Here is a 27,940-nt window from a genome sequence, read left to right on the forward strand (position 1 = left end):
AACTCCAGTGTCCTGTTCCTCACTTGTAAAATTATGGAACGAAAGTAAGAGATTGCCAAGATTGTTCGTAGCTGTATGATTTTGCAAATTCCATATTTCTAGAATTGGTTTACATATCAATGGTAGCAATAAACTCTTTAAAATGAGCTTATCTGTAAAAACATAGTGAATGGAAAAAATTTGTGCAAAGGAGTTATTTCCATCTGGCTGTTACTATCATGCATTGATTTTACTATGCAAATTTTCTGGGAGTTAAGCTGCTGAATAGAAGATATGTATATGGGCAGTTCTCCAGATCCAAGAGTTCTACATTCATGGATATTACCAATCACGGATTGAAAATTTTGGGAGAAAAAGATGTGCCCATACTGAACATGTACAGACTTGTTTTCTTGTCATTATGTACTAAACAATATAATATAGCCACTATTAACACAGCATTTACATTTTATTAGGTATTATAAGTATTCTAAAGATTATTTAAATACACTAGAGGCTGTGTGTAGGTTATAGGCAAATGCTATGCCATTTTATATAAGGAATTGTACATCCATAGATTTTGGTGGCCCTGGGGGCATGGGTGTCCTGAAAGCAAGCCTGCATGGATACATATGAATGAGTGCATATGGCATTTGGAACCTGAGGCATGACAATTCCCAGTCGGAAAACAGCGATTAAACAAAATGTCAGACTGGGAGAGGAGAGTAGGATTGACAGGTTTGGAGCCCTCAGAAGTACTGTCCCCCTTTTGATTTAACTCAGTGATGATGGGGTGTGACTGTGGGCCTGTGTGCTTCCCTTTGCAGGTCTACTCTTGGGATTCCTTTAACATCAACTTCATTAGTTACAAAGGCAGCAATCCATATCCAATTTTCTTCTTGTGTCAGAACTGTTCATGTATAAACTAGACTCCTTTGTTGGAAACATTTGCAATTAATCCTATAAACAAACAAATAAACAAATGCAAATTTTACACTGCCTGCCCCAGCCAACCCTCCTGGCTCTCAGGTCTGGCTACCACCTATTATATACAAAAATGAATTGAAATTCCTACTCTGGACCTAACCTAATTTTCATGTGATAATAGGCATGGATTCCCAGAAGTGCTGTATGCCTCTTGATAGTAACATCCTAATTTCCTTTCCTGGTAAATGTTTTAAATAAGATTTTTGCACCAAAGGAAATTAACCTTTAAATTAATCGTAATTATAAAATGCCATCACTGATTTTTGTCTTCAGCCTAATTACTTTCTATTATTTAAACAAATCACACCTCCTGTGAGCTTTAAGTTTGTTTCTCTTTCTCTGCCACAGGATGCCACCCAATCACTGCAGAGGCTTTCCTGTGTACCCTCTACTGGAGTGGCCTCATTGAAATGTCACAAGGGCTTGAGGGTTTGCCCCATCTTGCTGTTGACAAGTCTTGCTTTCAGTGTCTGAATGTAAGGCTAAGGTGTTTTTATTCTGAATACTTGGGGGCAGAATTTGGAGATTGCGTTTCTCCATCCTCCAGGTATTAAGAAGGAGATGGCTAAGCCCAGCTTTCTGTTTCTCTTAGATGACAATTTCCAAACTGAATCAAACCTGGGTGCAATAAAGTGGGCACCAGCCACCATCATTTATCAAAAGACTGATGTCATCTTCTCAGCACCTTTCTGATCTGGAGGGCTTTTGCATTTTTTCTTTGGAGAGGAGACTAAGGGATCTCAGTGAATTTATTTCATGAGCATGTTTATCAACATTCTGATGCTACCCCCCCCAAAAAATACTATTTTTCTGTAACTTGACTACTTTCTTCCCTGTGTCATTATCTGTGAGTGTAGAGAGAGTTGGTGAGGTGACAAGCACAGAATAACCACCACGGGTGGGTAGTGTCTGCACAATTGTAGGAAGCGGGATGATTGAAATGGAAGATTTTCCTATCAATCATTTCTGTAAATGGCACTGCTTCTTCTCTTTCCATTCATAGACTATTGAGGCTGATATTGAATATTTTTCATCTACAGGATAATTTCAGTTCACCCTGACAGGTATTTTCTGCATAAAATACCTCTTTCATACAGCTCAGTTAAAAATCCTCCTTTGCTTATCTGATTATTGTCACCTCAGCACTGATTCTTTAGAAGCCAAACCCTAGTTATTCTAAATCAACAGAGAATGAATCAGCTTCTTTTCCTTCATATTTTTGATTTGGAAATGTTAGATTTATCTAAAGATTAATATGGTATGCATGTTGTATGTTTATGTGTGGGTTTGTGTGAGTGAAAACAATATAGTATAATGGAGGAGATATTCTGAAAAAAGAGAAAACAAGAAATAATTGTTGAAGAATCACCCTCAACTTTTAACTTGAATGAACAAATTTAGACATGGAGCGAATGCATTTTAAGGGACCACAAGAGGGAGCAACTTGATAGAAGGCTGAAAAAGAGACTAGTGCTAGTTAATTTTGGAGACAATATAAAAATGATGTTTCATTGTGAGAGAACGCTGTTGTCACTAATAGGAACTTGCATGTGATTGCCAGGAGACATATGTATACGTAGCCATCTGAAGCACATATTTTTCCCTCTTACCTTGCATTTGTTCAGAAAATCAAGACAGGTGTGGATCCTAATGCTATCCCTAATACTCCCTAATTTATCCCAAGGGAGTAGGGTGTACTATGGGATGTCAGAAGTTCACAAATGAGCTCAGTGACTTTGGGAAAATCATTTAATCTTTATGGATCTATAAAATTAAGGCTTCGAAACAGAGTAGAAAGCCATAGTTTTCCATCATTTTAAATCCTGAAGAATTTCATAGTTCAGAAGAAATCTTAGGCAGAACTGAAGGATATAAAATTAAATGCAGAGCTTCAATGGAGGAGGGGAGTGGAAAAGAAAGATGGTGACATTTTCTTTCACTGTGACCCCACTGGGGTTCTGCAGAGAGAATCTAGAGGTTAGTGGCATCCAAAGTCTGGACCACTGGGCTTTAATATTATGTGATCTTGTTCAGAGGCGAGGAAAGAAATGACAAGTTTGGCTTTGACGGGAAGTTAGTGGATATGGACAAGACTAGTTCACTCAGTCACCTTCAAATTCCTAAATCAGTTGTTGTAAAGAGATATAAAACAATAATATAAAAACAATATATTACTCTTTCATTTGATTGCTTGAGCATGAGACTCAATAAGTGAAATAAACACATCATTCTTACAACTCTACCTGTTGACAGGCACATGAGAATTTGGCACCTTTTACAAGCTGCTAATTGCCACCTCTTAGGTTAAGAGGTGAAGAGTGATTTATAAATAACCAGAAAGCAAGCTCAGGTTACCGAATAGAATGCAATAGTCCTGACAACCAGATAGGAAGAATGACAGGTGATAAATAGGAAGGAAAGTAGGAAGGCAGCTAATCAAAACCAGGAGACATCAGGACTCAATGGGGTCATCTTTATTTCCCGTGCCCGTTGTTTTATCTTTGTTTTCTATACTTTCTGCATTAAACCTACATTACTTTGTAAGCAGGAAGAAAGAGTATTTTTATACAGAGGTACATATCTCCTTACTGTCCTGCGCATCCTTTCCATAGGCAGTGGTGAATGACTGTTCAAAGAATAGCATTCAAATTCAGTGATTCTAACTGGAAAAAATGATCAGAACATACAGAATGGAGTTCAATAAGTTGATGTGTTGGCCAGCAGGTTCTAGAAGAAAAATCAAACAAAAATAACTGAAAATTCTTATCCCAAGAGTAGTGAATACTTTTCTGTGGTTTTCTTTTCAAATGGAAGATTCTATAAATTGATTGTGACTTTTATCTCTAGGCCACTTGGTTTCAGATAACCCAGGACAATGCGTGGTTTGTGGTTACATGCATGTATTTAGCTCCAAGTCTAAAGATCCAGAATTCATTTTTCTTCAATATGCTTTCAAAATAATTCCCATGGTACATATTTTTAAATGATATTTCATGTATTTTTCCAGATGATTTCAATAATTAATAACATTTGGAAATATGTTGAATCTTTTTAGAAAAGATAGTGACTATCGTCCTCTCAGTATCTGTGGAATATTGGTTTCAGGGCCCTCCTGTGGATACCAAAATCCATGGATGTTCAAGTCCCTTAGATAAAATGTGAGAGTATATAACCTACACAAACTTGCTGTATACTTTGTCATTTCTAGATTACTTGTACTGTCTAATACAGTGTAAATACGACACAAAGGCTTATTATACTGTGTTGTCTGGGGAATTCAGCACAGATGGAGTTTTTTTCCCTCAAATATTTTTGATCTGTGGTTGGTTGAAACCATGGATATGGAAGACAGACTGTACTTAGGAAACAGAATTCATTTGCAAGAGGATCAACATTTAGTTTGAGTTTATTAAGAACAAGTTTGCTAAGGAAACATAACAACAGTTGAGAAAGAATATGATGACGGAGTTTTTTTTTTTCTATCACGAATTAGTGGCATTTTCCATGGCTGTGTGGCTTTCTTTTAAATATTAGCAATGCTAATGAAGTGGAAAGATAAATTCTCAGTTCTGTCACTGAAGTGGATATTCCACTGGTGCACAGAGGAGCTGAGGACTGAGACAGAAGAAGTGCACATATGAGAAAAAGCATACCAGACCAGGAGTCTCTGAAAAATTCTTTTTCCAAAATACTGTACAAGGGAACAAGTAGAAGGGAATAGAAAAGACTGGGGAACGCAAGGAAAACTCGTCATGTCCAGTGACAGATGGTGTGGTGAAGAGCTCTGCCTCAAAGGCAGCAGAGCATGGCTCCTGGAGGAAGCTTTTCCTCCCAAGATGGATTGCTGCCTTATCATGAACAAATATATAAAAGAGTGTTGCAGGGTTGCCCTGCTCAAATAAGGTTCACTGGTTAAGGCACCCACTCCAGAGCAGGGGTCCCAGCTCTTTTTCTGGTGAGTAACTACTCATCTGAGGGCAGAGCACCCCACAGCTGGAGGCGTTAGCTGGGGGCTCCAGCCTGGCAGTTGTGGGCATGCAGCCTCTGAGGCAGCATTAGAGCTCTGAAGCCCCGACCCATTGGCATTTGATAGGTCAGCAAAGTGAGGCTAGCTCTACAGACATCTTCATATATCCAGGAACCACCTGGGGAGTGTGTGTGTGTGCGTGCGTGTGTGTGTGTGTGTGCGTGCGTGCGTGTGTGTGTGCGTGCGTGCGTGTGTGTGTGCGTGCGTGCGCGTGTGTGTGTGCGTGTGTGTGTGTGTGTGTTTGGTGAGTGCTTGGATGTGGTACTTTCTGGACTGCATTATGTGCCCTGCTCAGTTCATAAATGGAAGACCCAGATCCCCGTATTGACTGTATTTAGAGATAGAAACTTTGGAGAGGTAATTGAAGTTAAATAAGGTCACAAGGATGGGGCTCCATTCCAGTTGGACTGGAGTCTTTACAAGACAAGGGAGAGATGCACAGAGAAAAGACCATGTGAGGACTCAGGCCGTGAGAAGGTGCAGTCTGCCAGCCAAGAAAAAAGGCTCAGGAAAAGAAAACCTGCCAAGACCTTGATCTTGAATTTTGAGCTTACAGAGCTGCAAGAAAACTTGAGTTGCTGTTATTCAAACCCCTCAGACTGTAGTTTGCTGTAATGGCAGCTTTACTGATAACTAGCCAGGCAGCGTGGAGGTGGTGTCCCTATCTTTCTATTTGGAATCTCTACTATGAGGGTGGGCGTGATATTCTGGTAGGTACAGCAGATGGCAGTGGTGTTCCATGAGTTTGCACAGCTTGCCCACCGTGGCTCTGGTTTAGATATCTAAAGGGTCAGAGATGGAAACATCAAGGTCTAGTCTTTCTCATAGGAAGAAAAAAATTACCTTAAAGTTGTCTACTATGATCTAAATGTTTGTGTTCCCCTAAAATTTGTATGTTGAAATCTGATTACCAATGTGATGGTGCTTTAGGAGGTGATTAAGTCAGAAGGGTTCATGAATAGCATTAGTGTCCTTAGAAAAGAGGCCCCAGAGAAGTCCTCTTCCACAGTTTGAGGACATGGCAAGAAGGTGTGATCTGTGAACCAGGAAACAATACCTCACAAGACACCACCAAATGTGTAGGCGCCTTGAGCTTGGACTTTAGTCTCCAGAACTGTGCACAAAACGTTTCTTTTGTTTATTAGCCACCCTGTTCATGGTATTTTATTATAGCAGCTGATGTGGACTAATATAGTATCTATATAAATGGAAATTAAACTGGGCTCTAGGAAGTTAAATAAGAGACTGTTTAAGACTGTTAAGAGTAGTAAGGATTCTCAGGCATCTGTGTGTCTGTGGTCTAACTCCCTCTATTCAATAGTGATTTATTGCTATTTTCAAGTCTAAACTTGAATCTTTGCTCCATGGTTCCTTCAAGTTTTCTCTTTCTCTGAGGCTTCCTGGGTGCATTTGCTGCTGTAAGCCTGGATATCAGAACTAAGGACATAGCAGTTAGCCTCAGATGGCTTCAAGGTTATTATTCATATACTTGTCATAACTGGCCCTTATCTCTACAGCCCATTTTCAGCACAAGGCACAAAACCCAAACTACCCTCTGTTCCTCTTGAGGTGCTTAGGAATGGAAACTTAGCTCATTTGGCGAGTAGGTAGCTGGCACCTACTCTTGCCACTATACTCTATCGGGATGCCTCATTGTGAATGCATAGCATGTAAAAATAGACACATAGAATAGATCCCCCCCCCACCAGCATTTACACATACACCAAACATCTCTTATACTTCAGGAATTGCTTTCTGAGAGCACAATTTTTTTGTTTACTTTCACTAACATTTTTATAGGTCAAAATAATATAAGTACCAAAAGTCAGACAGAAATTTCTAACTTTTTTAGAGCATTGGAAGTCAGATGTCTAGGTAATGTCTGGAGGGGAACGCAGTCTAGGGAACATGATGGGAATAATATATTGTATATGGGAAATATAACCCAGAGCATGGTACTCAACAAATACCCTGATTGTCTGTCTCTGTACAAATGACCACAAGTAACTTAACCTAATTATTAGTCACCAAAAGTTATAGGACTGTAACTGCCAGGCTGTTCACTAGTCCCATGAACTTTGAAGGTGCATGTAAGTCTACTTGGATATAAAATTTAAAAAACTTCACATCTTACCTGCCAATCAGTAAGACTAACATTAGAAAACTTGTCTATGTGAAGTTTTCTTTTGTTTTGGATTAATAAGGACAGATAAGGGATTGTTGCCAAATTATGTAAAAAGATATATACATTATTTTTTGGAATTTTTTGGAAGTTTCTTAAACACGTGTGATAGAACTGATCTTCAAAAAGATATTGATGACTTCTGATCTTCCTGGATTTACATGGTTTTTGCTAAAATTTGACCCAGGGAAGAATCCTTTAAGATGCATACCCAGAAATTCTAATTTTGTGGATTATTAAGATTTTTAATGAAAGGGCTCTGAATTTAAATACCTGGGAGACTTGTATTCACCAGATTTTTAATTTCTGTAAATTGAAGCTGTAACATCTACCCAAAGATAACTGTTTCCAAGTATTCTGGCTTACTCTAAATCATCTGGAAACCTTAGACAGCTCTAAGCTTTATGCTTTAATCGTCACAGGGAATATGAATTTCACAGGGGCACCACTTTCAAATGCAGCTGGTGGATCCTTCATCTGCCTACCATGCTGTGCCCATCCCTTCTTGCAGGAACCATGATAAAAGTTCCACCATCACTCTCAGAGCCAAGGCTGCTTGCTCCTGCCCCTGGGTGGCCCTGACTGTGTTCCCTCCAGGTAACTGTGGGTATAATAAAACCGGGAAACTCCTGGTTTCTCTCTTTGATCTGTGTCTGGCCTTACTCCTCTGCCTCACTTAAGGTAATAGGGTTGAAAACATTGGAACTTTTTCTTTTTGGTATTGAGGATTAAACCCAGGTGTGCTTAACCACTGAGCATTATCCCATTATCCCATCCCTTTTTATTTTTGATTTTGAGACAAGGTCTTGCAAGTTACCTAGGTCCTTGCTAAGTTGCTGAGGCTGGCCTTGAACTTGTGATCCTCCTGCTTTAGCCTCCTGAGTCTCTGGGATAACAGGTGTGTGCCACAATGCCCGGTTGGAACACTTGTTTAATGCACTACTTTCAAAGATGTATATATATAAAAGAGGCTTTTAAATTTTCAGTGTCAATCTTACTTGGCTTTAGAATTTATTTATTTTGGGGAGTATATCTTATGCAACTGGAATTTCTGGGATTCCCTTTGAGAGGTGCTGTTCTGGAATTCTGGAGAGATGCTGTTTATCTGTGTAAGGAACATGATGAGTCAGTAATTGTAGTCTGAAGAAATGCACCAGCATCATTGTGAAGTGTAGGCAAACATTATAGTCCAGGGAAAGCCCAACTTCCGACTGAACACTGATCTGTAGACTTTTCCTTCTCTAGGGATTTGGTAAATAGACACCAGAGAGTGATATCCAAATGAACTTACATAGTTGTGGAGCCCATACATTTTAACATCTATGCATCTTTTAACCTTTTTAATCTTTAAATAATTTTTTAGTGCAACAGATGAATGCTCTGAGATGTCTTCTCTTAGGCACGTCAAATACAACCTGCCCACGTTGGACAAATTATCTTATCCCCACTCTGCTTTCTATAAGTGACATTTCCATCTATCCATTCATTCACACCAGATATCCATCTAGGAATTCATCAGTCTCCTATTTTGTCCTTACCACACTCCCCTACCACACCCTACCACATCATCTTAGCATGTGCCTTTTGTATTTATCATCATGTAGTTCCTCTCCATCTTCAATACTTAGTCCAGATCCTCATCATCTCACATCTCAATTTAATTATGTCTTAACTAGTTTTCATTTTCTTCATATTTCTCCCTCCCAGTCTCTTCCCTATACTGATGCCAGTGCAATTTCTCAAAAGTCCATTCCTTCTTATGTTATTCTGTTCTCATGTACTACCTGCTGATAGATTTGCCATTGTACTATATGAAACAAAGTTCAAATTTCTTAATCTTTCATAATTGCTTTTCTATTTTCCCATTCATGTTTGCTTTCCAATTTTCTCTTGTGTCCACTTCTACCACAGGATAAAATTTACTCACATTAATCTTGCTGTGATGTGCCGGAGTGCTTTTCCAACCTTTTTCCTGGGATCGTTTTATTTATACATCAACTACCCAACATATATCTCTCGCAAGATGAAGTTCAAGCGTGTCCTCATTTATGAAAATTGTCTTGATATCTTTCCTTTCTTCCCCCACTATATGGTGTTTATTATATTTATTTGTTCATAGGTTTGCTTTTCCCTACTAAATGGTGAGATCTTCGAGGTAAAAGATTATTACTCATCTTAAAATCTCCTAAGATTGAGGTAACACTTGTTACATCAAGGAGAATTTTATAAGTGCTTATTTAGTGAAAGGACCATCATTTCTTTTTGCACACAAAATAATATAAACTATGTGCTGTATAAACAGTGTATCTGAGAATGATTGAAAAATTGCCTCCTGTAAGTTAATCATCTCACACTCCCTCTTCCTTTTGATATGATTGGAAAGTGAAGAAGCAATAGATTTCTCTTTGGATGTTTCCCTCAAATCATCGTCTAAGAAAGAAGTGGATTCTCATCCTCCCTGCCCCCTATGTTTCCCACTCCCAACTCTGATTTTTCCTCAGAGGGAATATGGCTGCATGGGCAGTTACCCATGATAGGACCCAGACAGCCTAGGAATACCTTTCTAATGTCCTTCTAATTCAGATCCTTGGGGGCCCTACCACTTACCATGTTTGGAAGAGGAGAGGACAATGGAGACACAATAGGCTTGTGTGAGGAGACCACTACCTCAACTCTGGACCAAGAAATCAGGCTCAATGATGAGATTCTGATATAAAGATCTAGTCATTTGTGTCAATTTGTAGAAATACAAAAGAGTATATGAACATTAGAATTCCCAGAGACAATTTCCTCAATTACCTGAATTAATGTGGAGTCAATTCTTATAAGAATTTTAGTAAATGTTGCATATTTGATTGTTGGGAATTGTAGTCTTGGGTGAAACTAACAAGTTATTAATATCTAATAAGTGGTTTATTAAACAGAAAACAGTCAAATTAACCATATTAAATATTCACCTCCATTCCCAAGCTCCCCTCTATACTCCCTAATAGAATTGTTATAAGAATAGATGTTTAAAATACCTTTCAGTGAAAAGAAAAAAGTATGTTTGCAAAATGAGGAATTCTCCATTTGTTCAATATGCTGATTTCTTTATAAAAATCTTTTAGCCTGGTAGGCACCAAAAGCTCATTCTCTTTTCTAATGGTGTGTTGAGGATATTTTCTGAAGAACAGGAAGGCTAGGTCAGAAGCAGAAAATAGGTTTTGAACTTGAAAGAAACAGAATAGAGCTTTAGTACTTACAGCTGTCTTCTTCTTCAGTTATACATTTCACAACATAGCAGGCGTAGATGAACCCTGCCAGCTGAAACAAAACAGACATGCTTTAGAAATTAGGCAAAGGCATGGTTCAGGACCATAGCACGGGGGGAATCCAGCTATTTACAACCAAATTCAGGGTTCTAAAATGGTTCATCAGGCTGACTCTTGACTTCAGTGTGGATTCTTGATTCTAGTGATGTCCATCTGCCTTACAAATCAATATATTGCTCTATTTTACTACTGGTGTTTATCTGTAAGATTTGTTAATTGCCAGGCAATCTAAAACAAATTGCTTCGGGTGCAAAAAAAAAAAAAAAATCACTATTCATTAATGGATTTAATATATACATTTGTGCTGGTCATCTTTGACTTTACTTTTCCTTAGGACAGGGCCCAAGATTCTAAACTGCTCTCTCTCTTGACCATCAGAAAAATACTTAAGGGAAAAATATTAAGGAGATTCCGTGGTATGTTGCATATACTTTTCATAAGCAAGAAAAACTCTTATTTAGACCTGTAACAAGAACCAGGGCATATTGAGCATAATCAAGATGACATGTTAAAGGGAAGTAATGAGATGGACACCTGTAAGGAATGAATATTGTAGCAGCGCACTAAATTTGGGATTGCACTTATGACATCAACCTTTCAAAACACACTGCAAAAAGGCCCCAGTGGTCAGAAAAACCCTTACTCTCTGATATTGGTGCCTTGAAGGAGTGCAGCAATGTCATTTGGTATCTGACCCATCAGGTCAAGTTGTTTCATATTGTTATGATTTCGATGTGGCAACCCCCACAAGCTCACGTGTGAGACAATGCAGGAAGGTTCGGAGGAGAAATGATCGGACCACAGCCTTAATCTAATCAGTGAATTAGTCCCTGATAGGATTAACTGAGTGGTAACTGGAGGCAGGTGGGGTGTGGCTGGAGGAAGTGGTTCATTGGGGGCATGGGTATGGGCTATATATTTGTATCTGCCAAGTGGAGACCTCTCTTTTTGGTTTCTGATCATCGAGTGGTGGCACACTCTTCCGCCATGATGATCTGCCCCACCTGGAGCCCTGAGGAATGGAGTCAGCCTTCTATGGACCAAGACCTCTGAAACCGCAAGCCCACAAATAAACTTTTCTTCCCTGAAATTGTTCTGGTCAGGTCCTTTAGTCACAGCAATGAGAAAAGCTGACTAAAACACATATTCTGTCATATTAGAAGTATCTTTAATCTAATTCTGAACTCTAGTAAAAGTAAACTAATGAATAAGATTTTCTAATAAGTAGAAAGGAAGAAAACATTTTTAAACAAAAGTAATTCAGTTTGGGCAAATTCCTAAAGGAATATCTTTCGTTATGATGACGTTTTAGCCAGGCATTGTCTGCTGAATACTGACCCCACATGATCATATTTAGTGTGGGGAATAGGACATTATGAAAGACTGCAGTCTTCAATCGGAAGTTCAAGCACTGGGAAAAGGAGCTGCCACCATAAGCCCAATGAAGTTGTTTCCCACTAGCTGACAGAGATGATCTGCAGGATGTGAGTGGAACATTTGAATTCAGAGGTGTTCTGGTAGGTATTTAATGACTGCAGGACTATTTGGAGCCAAAGAAGGGTCCACTTAATAACTGTGTTAGAAAAATCTTCAATTTGGATTTGAGGGAGAAAGCATGTTCTGGAAGATTTCTTCTTCCAAAGAGAACTGGCATGGGATAAAACAGTGGGGGTCATCCTGGGAGAGAAGAGGAAGCAGCTTTGACCATGCTTGGGACAAACACCTGGGGAAGAAGGCCTACAACATGGCTTTCCTTTATTTTTGGATTTTGGAAGAGAGGGCCTGTCTGTTTATCTCCTGTCCTGATACCCCAGTGTGATGTTAGAGCCAGCACACAGAACAGAGATCTAGAGAACCACTGATGCTGTATGAGCAGAATTCATTTTCTTTTTTTAAAATACTTTAGAAAGTTCACCAGATCAGCATGTTTCTTTTTAAATTTAGAGATGCTATTGGCAATAACATGATAAAGGAAAGAACTACTTTCTTATATAATAGAATAATCAGAATCTACATTTTTAACAGGACACTTTTTTAGAATATAGGACACTAGTTAAAAACTAGTGTCTTCTATTTTGCTTTGACAAAGATTTTAATTGCATTAATCAGAACTGCCTGGTGATTTGAGCATTTTCATAGAGACTACACTAATATTTCTTAATCTTTTATCTTAATCTTTTATCAGGAAACACCCAAAACATTGGGTGGACCAGTTCCATGGGTACACCAGTTCCATGGGTACTTTGTCATTGGTGCTTGCATCTGATTGGGGGTAGGTAAAGAGGATTTGGGTTTAGATGAATCCCTGGAGTAGTACTACCTGTAACTCTGCTTCTTTCTCCACATTAAATTCTTACTATATGTGGCTCAGTGTTATCAGTTAATCAATAGGTTCTCTCTTCTTTTCAGTTTTAAGTACTTGTTGGAGTATTTGTAATTTTTTTCTAATCACAAACTTTTCTTTTGGCTTTACTCATTACTTCATTACTTTGAAATGAAAATCTAGGTAACAAGTATTGATAAATTCTGAGATGCAGGGCCAATAAGTTTAAACTCCTCATTAAAGTGTCGCTAGTCTCTAGATTATTAAGTGTTCTCTCCCTGAATACAGCTAAGGAACTGCACTCTGCTTATCAGTGATCTTTTAATTGTATTCAGTTGCATTCTTTAACTACCAGGGGAGCTCCTTTGATATAAAAGTAAGTCCCGCTGCATTTCATTACAAAAGCTTGCTGATTAAGAGAACTTTAGCTTTTAAATTGGTCACCTCTAAATAGAAGTGGAAATTTGTTTTTCCCCAAATTAATCAAGATTCATAAACTCTTCTACCTTATGTTTTTCCTACACCATGCACATTTCTAATTTGGTTTCAACTTCCCAACAGTAATTTATAAAATCTACCTATAACAAAGGAATTTCATTTCTAACAATTTTGAATGCTTCCTATAAGGTGCTATGCTAATTGCTAGTTGGGTGACAAAGATGAACTAAACTAAGATTCTAAACCTTGGCATCAATGACATTTTGGGTTGGGTCAATTCTTTGAAGAGGCTGCTGTGTTTTAGTATGTGTAGCCAATAACTCCCTATGATCAAGACAATAAATAATTGAGATGATCAAAGATATCTCCAGATATCACTATCTGTCCCTTGATGGGCAAAATTGCCCCCATGAGAGCCATTGTTTCAGATAGAGTCCTAGTCTTAAGCAATTTTCCATCTTGCAGCAGGGACACACATAATTGTAGATTTATGTAAGTTGGAGGAAGAAAGAAGATTGTATGGCTAAAAGTGACAAAAGGTAAACTGGATGCATTCAGGTATTGGTTAATTAATCCCCTTACCACCCTTGGAAGAACATGATGGGTATTTTTCCAGACAAGAGGTACAATGCAACTTGCTTTTCCAGAGTAAGATTATCAAGCAGGAAAGCTGTGGGCTATGTTCAGGTAAGGGATAGTATGTTGATCTAATGAAAGTTTGTGAACTTCATGCTACAAAACTGGAAATTGAACCTATGAGGGCAGATTAGGGCCATCACCAGTGAGCTTTGGGTGTGTATTGAATTGCAAATCTGAGTATGCCATTTTTCTACATAATATGTTTAAGAAGAACCCCCTGCAAAAGTGTATTTTTTACAGAATACAAATCCTTCCTGAAGTGATGCTCAGCTTCTTTTCTTTCCTCATTTCCCACCAATCCTAGTCAGAACTGGTGTCAGTAGTGAGTTGTTGCCAGTTTGTTGACAAATACAAAGTGGTTTCTCTCCCTTGTTCCTTCACTCATTTCCCCTTGCTGAAACAAAGGATGCTAGTCCCCTGTATCTCCTCCTTCCCGGCCCCGCACAGTCTAGTAACTCAATCTTTAATGAATTAATGAATTTGGGTATTGCTCACTCCAAGAACCAGCAATCCTTTCCCAGAGTAGATTGCAGGTTAGCACACCTGTGATAGATCCCAAGAGACAGGAGGACTTTGTGAAGGAACAGAGAGGACAAAGGGGAGGTGGACAGGATATGTTCTAAGCAGAGTTCAGGAAAGAGCTGGACAATGTAGATTTGTTTAGGCAAGGGTTTTTAAGAAAGTAATGGGTATAAGGCAGAGAATAGCAACTATTTAGAGAATACAGTAGTATTGTCATTGGGGGTCTGAGTTCCTACAATTAAAGTGAAATGGTTTTAATTTTGCTCCTTCTTAAAAGATAGCTAGAAAAATTATGGAAGGTACATGGGACAAAATACTAGGCAAACAAACAATCACTAAGTGAAAAAAAATATTCCAGTGGTTTTAGTCCTTTGTATTTGTTATGGTTTAGATCTGACATGTCCACCAAAAGCTCATGTGTTGAAGGTTTGGTCCCCAGTACAATAATGTCCAGAGTTGAGTCTTTTGGGAAGGGATTGGGTCACGAGTGCTCTAACCTCATCAGTGGATTAATCCATTTGATGTGTTAATTCGAATGGAGTATTGGGTAGTAACTGTAAGCAGGTGGGGCATGGCTGCAGAAAGTAGGTCACTGGAGATAAGCTCTTGGTGACTCTATCTTGTCCCTGACTCCTATTCTTCATTCTCTCTGTTTCTTGACTGCCATAAGCTGAGCAGCTTTCCTCTGTCATGCCTGTCTGCCATGATGTCCTACCCCACCCCAAGCCCACAGCAATAAAGCTGGCCAACCATGGACTGAGACTTCTAATACCATGAGCCAAAATAAATATTCCCTCCTCCAAGTGGTTTGTGGCAGATATTTTGGTCTCAGCAATGAAAAGCTGACTAACTCAGCATTTAAAGAAAAGCTAAGTCTAAATTTTTAAATTTTTATTCATCTTTTCACCTTCATACTTTTAGTATGATTTGTTCACTTCTAATTCACCTGGTAGGGAATTACATATCTATCTTGATATCATTTCTTTAACTAAATAAGATTAAAATTCTTTCTTGTGCCCACAAACCAAATTATGATTGTATGTGCTAGAAATTCACTGAGCAGTTAATAGGTAAAAGGAAATAAAAGACTTTTGGTAAGTATTTAAAAAGATCCAATAGTTATAGTTGAAGATGTAACATCATTAGTGTTTAAAATATTATATTTTGAGAAGGGAGAAGAAAAGAGTGGAAGAAGGGGATTGAGAGGGAGGGAGGAGAGGAGGGCATAGAGAAATACTGGGGAATAAAATCTACCAAATTAAGCTAAGTTTGTGTATAAATATATAACAGTGAGTCCTGTTTATTTATATGACTATAATGTACTAAAATAATAATAATAATAACAACAATAATAATGATAATAGAAGGAAGATCAGTGGAGTATAGCAAGTGGATCAGGGAAAGAGAAGGTGAGGGAAAGGAAAATATTGGGCAATGAGACTTATCACATTATGCCATGTGTATGTTCAATATGGCATAATGAATCTTACTGCTAAGTATAATTATAATGCATCATTAAAATTATGAAAATAAAACAGGAAAATTATATTTTGGACTTCTGTTACCTGGAAGTTGGTATACAGGGAGGGATTCTTTTCCCTATCTCTTTTACTTAGTACAACTCAAAAGCTTAGGCATTATATATGTAACAAACATACAAAGACTCTGAAAAGTGGAAAGAAGGCAGAACTGCTGGGGACCTGGAGACCCAAGAAGGACATGAGAATGAATTCTCTGTCTCTTTTCTCCTCCTCCTTCTTCTTTTGGTGGTTTTGTATATACTAGACTTGGTGCTGAGAAACTCACAATCCAGAAATGACAATGGGAACAACTTTTTAAAAATTCTCAACAAAAGCCTATTCTCTCTAGCCAAAGGATTAGGAAAGGGGCACCTAGAAAGACAGAGAAGTTAAAAAAATCTCTTTTTTAGCCAGCACCACCTGAAAACCAAACAAAATTATAGCCCCTTTGCTCAGATATAACGAAGAGTAGGGAGCTAATACTTCCTTTTTGGTCAGGCTGTGGTTTCTGCAAAGTCACACAGGAATCTGGGACTTTCATTCCAGCAAGGGAGTAGGAAGATCCCAAATTACTAATAGTCTGTTTTCCTGTTAACTGTATTGCTTGCTGTAATAAGTGAGAGGCTGTATGTGGATGACCTTATGCTCCCAACTACTGAATCCATTTATCACATAGTCCCAATCTCTGAGGGGCAAGGGAGTCCAGACTGGCTCTGACTCGTCCAGATGCCAAGTTGCCAGATGACCTTTAGCTTGTTATAATGGTAAAAACCATGCCTCCCAATGCCATGACATATTTGACCATGCCTCCCAATGCCATGACATATTTGACCATGCCCAAATTAAGGAAGAAAAGAGGCAGCACCCTCATCATTAGAAATCTCTTTCCCTTCTGTGAAAAGCTCTGATGACAGTATGTCTGTCTCACCCTTTTATAACTCACTCCTAGTACAAGCCTAGACCCTAGAACTGCTCAGAGAAAAGGTGTATATACAGCATGAGCTTCCCATCTCCACTCATGGTCCACTGAATCAATTTCTTGCTTGTTCCCAGAACTGTTTGATTATTTATGAACAGTACTGAGTAGGAATAGATACTCCAAATTCAGTAATCTCCTCATCTCCACACCCCACCAAGGTCAGCGAAAACCCAGAGGGGATCTAGACTTTTAGCTTCACCCAGGAGTGATGAGGCATCTCCCTCCTCCCCACCCAGGTAGTGTCACTGGAGCCTAGTAAAGAATCACAACTTTTACCAATGCTCAGCAGCAGTAATGAGACCAATCTTCTGTCTTGTGGCATCAGTGGAAGCCATCAGTGAAAGTCACCCGGGAGCAGTAACAAGGCACTCTTATCCCTCCCAGCCATGGTGATTTCAGTGAGGGTTAGTGGAGAGAAGGACCTTCATTTTTTTTCTCAGGCTTAATGAAAAGCACTTCCCACCTCGAGTCTCTCAATGGAGGCCAAGTGAGGAACTTCAGCTTCTACCCCTACTCCTCAGGAAGGAGTCAATATCTCTCCTTCTCCTGCCAAAGCAGTATCATAGAAATCATCTAAAGTAGAATCTTTAATTAATAACAAAATCTCATAACATAATAACTCAAATTTCCATGTTTCAATAAAAAGTACTCATCAATCTAAAAATAAGAAGAATCTCAAATTGAATAAAAATATAATCAATAGAAACTAATACAGTGGTGACAGAGATATTGGAATTATATGACAAATATTTTAAATTGGCTATCATAAAAATTCTCCAACAAGTAATTTTAAAGGCACTTGAAATGAATGAAAAAGTGTCTCAGCAAATAAATAGAAAGCATAAGGAAGAACTAAAGTAAAAATTTATAACTTAAAAAATGCAATTATTAAAATTTAAAAATTCCACTGATGAGTGGAAGATTGAGGAAAGAATCTGCAAATCTGAAGAGAAAACAATAGAAATGACCTAACATAGGCAACAGAGAATACATATAGTACACTTAGGAAGTCAGCAGATAATAGCAGAGGATCTACCATTTGTAGCTTGAGTTCCAAAAGGGAAGAAGAAAGAGAATAGCACTGAAAAAGTGCTTTATAAAATAGTGTCTAAACACTTCCTAATTTGAACAAAAGACATAAGCTCATAAATTTAAGATGCTGAGTGATTTCAAACAGGAAGAACCTAAAGAAATTTATACCAAGATACATTATATTCAAACTTTGGAAAACCAAAGACAAAACTCTTGAAAGCAGAAATGGAAACATTTTTGTATAGCCATTCTGTGAAACAGAAAGTTTCTTAAGAAACTAAACATATAATTGCCACATGATCCAACAATTGCAGCCCTGGCCATTCATTTCAAAGAAATGAAGACATGTGCACATAAAACTCATACACTAATGTTTATAACAACTTTATTAATAATAGTCAGAACTGGACATGTCCCATATGTAGGTAGTTATGGTACCTCTGTTAATATGGAAGGGACTGCTGATACAGGTAAAAACTTGAATGAGTTTCCATAGAGTTGTAGTAATTGGAAAAAGTCAATCCTAAAATTTTGTATATCAATTAATTTCAATTATATGATTTTCTTGACATGGTAAAATTATATTAGTGGAGCAGATGATTAGTGGTTGCCAGGGACAGTGGAGGAGTGAGAGTCAGAAGGAAGAGGATGTGGCCCAAAAAAGACAAGATGCAGGACCCTTGCACTGATGGAAATTTCCCTTATCTTGACTGAGTCATATCAATATTGATAGTCCAGAAGTGATAATTTTCTGTTTTGCAGTATGTTACTATTTGGGAAAACCAGGTAAAGGGCACACAGTTTACCTTGTTTCATATAGTTATATGTGATGTACAATTATTGCACAAGAAAGGGTGTAATAGAAAATACTATATTTTAGGGCAAGATTATTTATGATTTTTGGTAGTATAATTTCTAAATTATAAATGTTTAAATAGAGTAGATACGCTTGATTTTTTTTATAAGTACAAAAGACTTATTTTAAGTTTGAACCTTTAAACCAGTGTGGAGGTCTGTAATAATTTTGATGTTGATACAGTATGGAATCAATATTCAACTTTCTTTTCTGAGTGAGGATGGAGACGGGAGTTGGCAAAACTACTTCTTTTTCTACAATTATCTCATATTCTAAATAAATAAGTTCTATGTTTCATTTAAATTAAATAATCCAGTTTTGTTCTAAATTCATAATTCATCTGCTCTGAGCCCATGGTTTTTGTAGAAGGAATTTGAACAGAAGGATATTATGCACTCACAAAGTACACTTTTAAGTTGCAGATAATTTTTACTTGCTCTTTTTCATCTTACTCTGTTTACATAATTTGAGATTGCTTCAGCAAAGGGATTCTATTGTGATCATATCAGTGTTATTAATGAAGTTCCTTTCATGAAATATTTATTATGAGGGTTTGTATATCATCTTGGTTGTCCATAAAATGATTCTTATCCCATTCTATTCCACTGGCTGGACTACTAGGGAGCATGTTGCAAATTTTCTTTGCTACAAATAATCTAGGTGCAGCTATCAACCTACAATAACTCATGGCAGATTGCCTTTAGGGCTATTGTGAATGTTCACAGCCTACTGGGTCAGAAAAGCTTTTCAGAGGATCAGAAACATATCTTAATACCAGCCTTTAGGTATTGTGTCACATCACCAAGCATGACTGTATTCAACACCTTTTAAAAGATTGAATACAACTAAACGTACATGCAAACTTGTATTATCTTCTACTTAAGAGTGGGAAATGGACTGACAAAATGCTAAACTGGTTTAACCAATCACTCCCATTTAACTTGATCTCTGGAGACTGGTATATTTCTTCAGTCCAAACTTACCAAAATTACTCAATTTCAAATGAATCTAATATATCAGAACAGTTTGGCAGAGCAGAAAATATTCAGGAAAGGTGAATGATGGCTAATGAGATTCAATGTCATCATGGCTAGCACTTTATTCAGAGATGAAATATCAGATTAGTTTATAAAACTATCGAGCAGTAGTTCAAACATTCTATACTTGTGCCAGTTGGTAGGTGGTCAAAGAATTGGCTCTGCCACAATATGGTAGGAGCCAAAGGGAAGTCTTGACCAAAACTATTAATTGAAAATAATTGGGAAATATAAAAATCAACCAGGCACAACACCTACTGTTTTAATAGTAAAGCTAAGTTTTTATTTTGTTAGTAATGTGCAAGGGGCACCCTGATTTACTCCTGATGAACCATTTGAGGCAGAAAGCACAATTTCAGAATCTTCTCTTCTATAAAATGTGAAACAATCAACACTATCCTGGACAAAATCAGTACGTAATTCCTTTAGAAAAAAAATGGTACTAGTAGCATTTTTTCCCCTCAGAGATAACAACAAAACTACAGCAAAATTAATTGGATAAAAAGTAAGACATTTGTGAAAATACATTAGTACAGGTTGGCTATGCTTACATTAATGAAAGGCTAAAAATGATCAGAGCATTTCATTGGCATGAGTGTGCTGTTCCAGAGATGACAGTTGGGGTATTAGGCCAAATTTCTCCTAAGGGATTAGGAGAGCAGAGTATTTGTATTATAATACAGGCAACAAAAATAATGCTTTAAATATGTGCCTTGGAGTGGGGGGAAGATGCTGAAACTATATCCACTTTATTTTTTCTTTTTTAGAGGTGCTAGATTTGGGAATAAGGAAAATATAGAATATGTAATGTATTTGGGATCTCAACATATACCACACTGGTATATTTCAAGAAACTAAATTAGATGACTTCATGAGAATATAGTGCAGAGACTACACTAAATCTATGCCTGATTAAATGCATGGGCTCTGAAAAATGCCTGAAAAAGAGCATCGATGCAGAGATAAATTTTGAACTGGATGGCAGTTTCCACAGGAATCCTTGGGGGTCTCACCCTATGTCCTGTCCTTTATGACATTTCAAAATTCTTGATGATAAAATTTGATAATTGTATGGAGGATCCTAAACAAGCAATGTAGTCCTGAAAAAATAATTACTTTATCTAGAAGAAAGGAGGTGAAATGCCTCACTTTCTTCTGGTCTTGCCAGTCTAAGCCTGCAGAAATGTGCTCAAGGCTGCTACTGCATCTGAAGAGACACTCAACAGAACTGTGACTACACTGTGAAAGGAGGTAGAGGAGCATGCTATTATGAGTGCAGTTCCTGGCTCACAAGAGTGTTCTCAACAAACACTGGAATAATGATGATGGTGATAGTTGTTGGTTGACCGATTCTCGGGAACAAGATTAAAAACCAGATGACCTCTCTGCTCACTTCATCTTAGTGATTTTTATAATAAGAGTAAATTGTCATTGTTGAGTAATAAAATTTGGAAATCACAATTCTGTTCAGATGTTTTCTATGCAATAAAATGTTAAAAAATATTTTTAAAGGACAAAGTGAACACCTCTTCATAATAAATAAATATACTTCCATTTGTCCATATTAAAGTAACTGTGATAAAATATAGTAGCTTATTTTGTATTTGGGTGATGGTAAATAGGACATTGACTTGGTCTCTAAGATTCAACACCTCTGGGGAAATTTAGAAGCATCTAATATTCCTAGAATAAGACAGATACATGTATGTGAGTACAAAGCCTTTGTCTAAACATAAGTTGTTCTTCCAATTTGATCTGCAGACACCAAGGAGGCTATATACCCCTAGAAAGCTATGTGAAATAGGTCAGTTGTCACCTTCCAGACTAGAAGTTGACTTCAGTTTAGTGTTTATTAAAAACAAACGAACACACAAAAAAAACAGGAGCTAAAAAAAATTGAGCTTAAAATTAGGAATTTTATTAGGCAAACTACACATCTGACCTCATACGTTCTTGCTGACTCTATATGGTTGCTTAGGCAAGGCTGGCGGGGATGTTCCTGTGACTTAGAAGCTCATGCCAACTTCTCATAACCCAGTACTCTTGACCTAGGCTGATTGGCTTTACGGTGGAATGTAAAGAAAGCATTAATGTTACCCAACTTGAATGAAGCTTCATAAGGCATTTTTTCTTTTGGCAAGATAATGAGTGTCAGAAGAGGTGTTAAATGATATATTCACAATTATGAAAAATAATTTGTTAGATAAAATGTACATTATTTATTAATTTTATGAAAATGGTGTCAATATGAATAAAGCTCTCACTGCACAAAACATGAAGTTAAAAAGGAAATATCCAGAGATACCAGCTAGAGAGAAAAGTTGCTTCAAAATGATACAGTATTATTGGGGTTTTGAAACTATATTTAAGTAGCAACCTTACAGCAATTGGTCCCTTTACCATAACATCTGTGGGAATAAGCTTTTTGCTCTATGAAAAGGTATTTTATGTGGCATTCAATGAAGCTTGCTTCTGAAGCAAACCACTTGCTGCAATTTGTAGCCAAGGAAGATGAATGGGAGTGAAGGTGGTAACAGAAATAAGAACTCTCAGTGGGAATAAGATGTGAATTGGGGAAGACATATATTTGAAGACCAGTGTTTTTTTCCCCAAAGAAATTTTAAAAGGCACAACACTGACTTGGAGGGCCACTTACACAGCTTGCCAACATTGACCATGTGTACCAGTATAATCTAGTTGTGCTGAATAACTTTGGAGTTGGAACTTGGCGACGACTGGTATTCATCACTGTCCCTTTCCCATCTAAACTTCCTTTCTTCCCCATATACGTCTTAGATTATTTTCTTTCTGCATAAACCATAGCCAATATGAGGGTGAAAGAAATTGGGTGAACTACCTCAGAATGAAGGGATTTCAATAATTGCTGGTGACATAAGACATGATTAAAACCATTTAGAAAAAAATATAAACTAGGAAAATCTGCAACTTATTTGTGTGTTTTACATTTATTTATTCATCTTTTTGGTGGTGCTGGTGATTGAACCAGAATATTGAGCATGCTTGGAAAGTGCCCTACCACCATTTTTTAATGGTTAAAACCATTCAAAACCAGCTGATCATGTAGTCAATTATTCATATCCTGGTTATAGATGGGAGGTAGAAAAAGATAGGGAAATGATTACTATTAAAAATAATAGCTGTCATTATTGAAATGTTCACTATATTCTTGGATGTGCTAGTATCTTTAAAGCTACTGGCCTATGAATTCACTCCAAAACTTTAAAAAAGGGCTTTTGTCATTATTCACGATTTGTGAATAATAAACTTGAGGCCCAGAAAAATTATGGGGATGTCTCAAGATAGTAAGAAGACCTGAACCCATGTCTATAGATCCAAGGCACTGTTTTTCTGCTCTTATACTGTACTGTTAACTTATCCATCAGGAGAAACTGATGGTGCACTCAAGGGAAGGGTACCTAAGATTATAAAAATCAGAATGAATTCACATTAGATTTTTTACAAGTTAAAATTACATTCTCCTCGTTTTCCACCTTGGAAACTTGAATATAGAAGATAGTATTGAACTTTGTATTAAGAGAGCTTAGAAACCAGCAAAATTTTTAGCAGGATACAAAACCAACATACAATTTTTCTATCCACTAATAATGCCTGAGAGAAAAATCAGGAATGCAATCCCATTCACAGTAGCCACTGAAAAAATAAAATATCAAGGAATAAGCCCAACTAAGTGTGTGAAAGACTTGTGCAATAAAAATTACAAAGCACTGAAAAGAAATTGCAGAAGACTCTGAAAAAAATGGGAAGAGTGCCTCTGTTCATGGATTGTGAGAATTAAAATCTTTAAAATGGTTGTATTTCCCAAAGTGATCTAAAGATTCAATGCAGTACCCACCAAAGTACCTATGATGTTCTTCACAGAAATAGAAAGAATGATCTTAAAGTTCATATGAAAGAACAAAAGACCTGAATACCCAAAGCAATCCTGAGCAAAAAGAGCAATACTGGAAACATCATGATCCTGATTTCAAAACACACTACAGACCCATACTATCAAAAATAGCATAGTACTGGCAAAAAACAGATGTGTAGACCAATGGAACAGAATAGAAGACCCAGAAATAAGCCGTGCATTCTCAGTCAACTGATTCTCAACAATGGTGCCACAAATAAACACTGGAGAAAGGACCACCTTTTCAACAAATGGTTCTGGGAAAACTGGATATCCACATGTAGAAGATAAAAACTGGACCCCTATCTCTCTTGGTGTTAAAATGGACTCAACATGGATCCAAAAAATTAAAAAGTTTCCACCCAGCAAGAAAACAACAGGCAAATGGATGAAATTGGAGAATATCATGCTAAGTGAGATAAGCCAATCTCAAAAAATCTAAGGATGAATGATCTCGCTGATAAGCAGATAATGACACATAATGGGGGGTGGAGGGAGGCAAGAATGGAGGAAGGAGGGACTGTATAGAGGGAAAAGAGGGGTGGGAGGGGTGGGGGGAAGAAAAAATAACAGAATGAATCAAACACCATTACCCTATGTAAATGTGTGATTACACAAATGGTATGCCTCTACTTCATGTATAAATGGAGAAACAAGATGTATTCCATTTGTTTACAATAAAATAAATTAAAAAAAGAGAAAACAACAGGGTTAAGAGACAATTTACAGAATGAAAGAAAATCTTTACCAGTTATTCTTCTGACAGAGAATAAATATGCAGAATATATAAATAACTCAAATTAATAAAAAAATCAATCCATCAAAACTGAGCAAATGAACTGAGCAAAACTTTTCAAAAGAAGAAATACCAGTGGTCAATAAATATATGAAAACATGTTTACTATCTTTAGCCGGGGAAAGGTAAATGAAAACTGCAATGAGATTCCATGTCACCCTAATAAGAATGGCTATTTCAAAAAGAATAAAATAAATAACAAATGCTTCTGAGAATGTAGAAAAATGATGCCCTTCGAAAACTGTTGGTGGGACTGTAAATTAGAACAGCCACTAGGAAATCATCATGGCGGTTCCTCAAAAAACTGAAACTAAAACACCACGTGATCCAGCAATGCCACTGCTGTGTATATATCTGAAGGAAATGAAGTAAGCACACAAAAGAGAAACCTGAATATAGATGTTTATTGCAGCATTGTTCACAATAGCTAAGATATGAAATCAGCCTATGTGTCCATCAACAGACAAATGGATAAAGAAAATATGGTACATATACACAATAGAGTAATGTTTGGTCATAGAGGAATATAATTCTGTTATTTGTAGGAAAATGGATAAAACTGGAGGACATCATATTAAGCAAAATATACCAAATGTGGAAACATAGTATTGCATGTTTGATATGTGGAAACTAAGAAGAAAAAGATGATCTGAAAGTAGAAGAAGGACTATTAGGATATTAGTGACTGGGAAAGGGGGCTGAGACAGGTGGGAGTGAAGGGAAGGAGGGAGATGGTAGAAGAAGGGTGAATGGACATGATCAATGCATAATGCATAACATATGCCTTTATGGAAATATCACAGCAAATCCCATTAACTTTACACTTAGTATTTGTAAATAATAATACTAATAATAAAAATAAGAAAAGAAATCAGCAAGAAGTAACTTGGTCAGCAACCAGACAAACCACAGAGGAGTTTAATACCACTCATGGGAAACCTGGGGAGGACTAGAGTGATCTCCCACACATTTAATTACCATTTCAGACCTCTTTCAGTGTTTCTGACTCATTATGATTTTATAGTCCTCTGAATCTTTACATATGCTTTGCACACCAGAGTAGGCTTCTTACACTAGAAATATATTGGTGAGCTACAAATTACCTCCAGCTTACTGCTGGTGAGCAAAGTGAGCCTCTCATCAGGTCGTTAGTCATATGGTGGTATGATTTGAAGAGCCTGAAAATCTTACAGATTGCTCTCTTTGGTAGTAATACGAAGAATTTATAACAAAGGACACACATAACTGGGCTCAAGACTACCCTTCCAGTCCCAACACTTGTGGTTCCCCTTTGCTTTCCATGTTGAATCTTCAGCAAGTTTCCCAAACAACACGCCATTTGGCTTAATACATTCATGTTTTTGAATATGGTATTTCCTGCTCCCCAAAAAGAGACATAATATCACTAGGTGAGTTCCTACATGAAATATGAGCTATTTCCAAGCTACTTCTCAAGGAGGTATCTACTAAATGCCAAAAGGTATACAGACTTGTACTCCACGCTCTGTGCTCACATAGTACCCTGTTCTCATACAACTTAATTCACTTTATTGCAATTCATTTTTATATATTGATTCTTTAATTGGGCCATGAGTATGCTCGAGTACCCAAAAGTATATATTTTTTTAATCTCAGAAAACTCCCTCTTGACCCTCTCCTGTCACATTCCCCTAATGCCCACACCACTCACCAGGCATCTACTTCCATTTCGATAACCACAGGATAACTTCATTGACCCTTGAATCTATACAAATAGTTCTTGAATCTATACAAATAGATGTTCTGTGTCTGGCATCTTTCATTGAGCCTGTATTTTTGAAATTAACCCATGATATTGCCTGTATCAGTAATGCATTGCTTTATTTCAACTGGCATTCCATATTATGAATATACATGTATTAATTAACAATTTCTATATACCAAATCACACTAAAACTTAGTGGTTTGAAACAACAGCCATTCATTTTTTTCTCATTGTCCTGTGGGTGAGCAATCTGGACTGAGTTCAGTTGGACAGTTCTTTTGGTAGCCTTTGTTGGTTGACAGTGAATCAGCTGGGCAGTGCTTTTTCTGGGGGGTGGCCAATTGTTAAGTAGGGTTATGAGGCTAAGTGCACCACAACTTTGTCTTCTCAGATATTCATCCTCCATCAGCACAGTCTGGATTTGCACACCCTGATGTGCCAGGTTCAAGGAATAGCAATCATACAGGCTACACTTTTCAAGTCTCTGCATTGTGTTTGCTACCACCACAATGTCAAAATCAATTGGGGGCCATTATAGCAAAAATCTCCCATGATGCCAGTTTATTTATTTATTTATCTCTCCTTTGTTGAAGGACATTAAGATCAGTTTGAGCTATTATGAATAAAGCAGCTGTAATGTTTGCTCTAAACATTATTTTATGGATCTTTGTGTGAAAACATATTTTCACTGCTCTTAAATACCTACAAGGGGAATTTCTGGGTTAGGTTCTCAAGGATTAAATGGTTCCTAAGTCTGGTTAGTTCCAATCATGTAACCTGGACTATCTAATTTAAATCATTATGTTTTTAGGATTTCATGATTAAATAGTGATAGAAAGACAAGTCTCATGTAGTCCCAGGGTAAAGATAAATGAAGTCATTACTATAACGATACTTTCAGCTCCTAGGAAAAACAAGCAGGTGTTCGTTCTCCTCATCTCTAAATGTTTGTCACATTCTTCCTCTGTTTAGTCCTCTCCTCAAGAAGGAAGGTGGATTTTGATTTCCTTTTGGTCCCCAGTGTGTATTGATTGGTTCAAATAGTTCCTGTTGCTCTTTTTCATTAAATATAGAGAACTTGAGAAATGTTAGCTAATTTAGCAACTTTTATGAAAACATTTTTTAAAAGAGAAGTTTTAGCATTGGATTTGTTTTTCTTACCCCCCACCCCAATTTTAAGTCCTTTGAAAATATCCATTCTTTATTAGAAAATAATGTTCATATTTCTAAGTTCTCATTTTTCTTATGTTTCTGTCAAACTAATTCCATCTAGATTATCAGTTCTGTTTTTCTCCTCCTATTTATTATGTCACTAAGGTTTTCTCATTATATGCTTGTCAAAAAAATCTCAGGAGAGTACACATTGATTGATTCCATTAGAGAAAGAAAAGAGGAAAGCAAAAGAGAAAGAAAAGGACTTGATACTTTGTAGAGATATGAGAGACAGAGACACTGCTGAAAATGATCCCTGTGCAGGGATTTCAAAAAACAATATTTAAAAATGGCAGTCAAGATGCTGCAAGACAATGTTTTCATTATTTTTTCAAAGCAGGAGCAGTTATTTATTTATTTTTTATTTAATTATGGTACTGCTGGGGATTGAACTCAGGGCCTTGTGCATGCTAGGCAAGAGC

General features: G+C 37.2%; 1 protein-coding gene across 6 annotated transcripts in view; it reads right to left on the bottom strand.

Moving 5' to 3' along the window:
• NKAIN2 (sodium/potassium transporting ATPase interacting 2) overlaps positions 1 to 27,940 on the bottom strand; it is a gene marked incomplete at its 3' end in the record, with an annotated part of 1,065,485 nt that overhangs the window by 17,275 nt on the left and 1,020,270 nt on the right. For all 6 annotated transcript variants that reach the window (XM_079148273.1, XM_079148271.1, XM_079148272.1 and 3 more), the window contains one exon: positions 10,421 to 10,481. In XM_079148273.1, the coding sequence (XP_079004399.1) occupies positions 10,421 to 10,481 (61 nt within the window). The remainder of the gene's footprint in view (positions 1 to 10,420; positions 10,482 to 27,940) is intronic.

The sequence above is a fragment of the Sciurus vulgaris genome, assembly GCF_902686455.1.
Source record: "Sciurus vulgaris genome assembly, chromosome: 7".
NCBI classification, from domain to species: domain Eukaryota; kingdom Metazoa; phylum Chordata; class Mammalia; order Rodentia; family Sciuridae; genus Sciurus; species Sciurus vulgaris.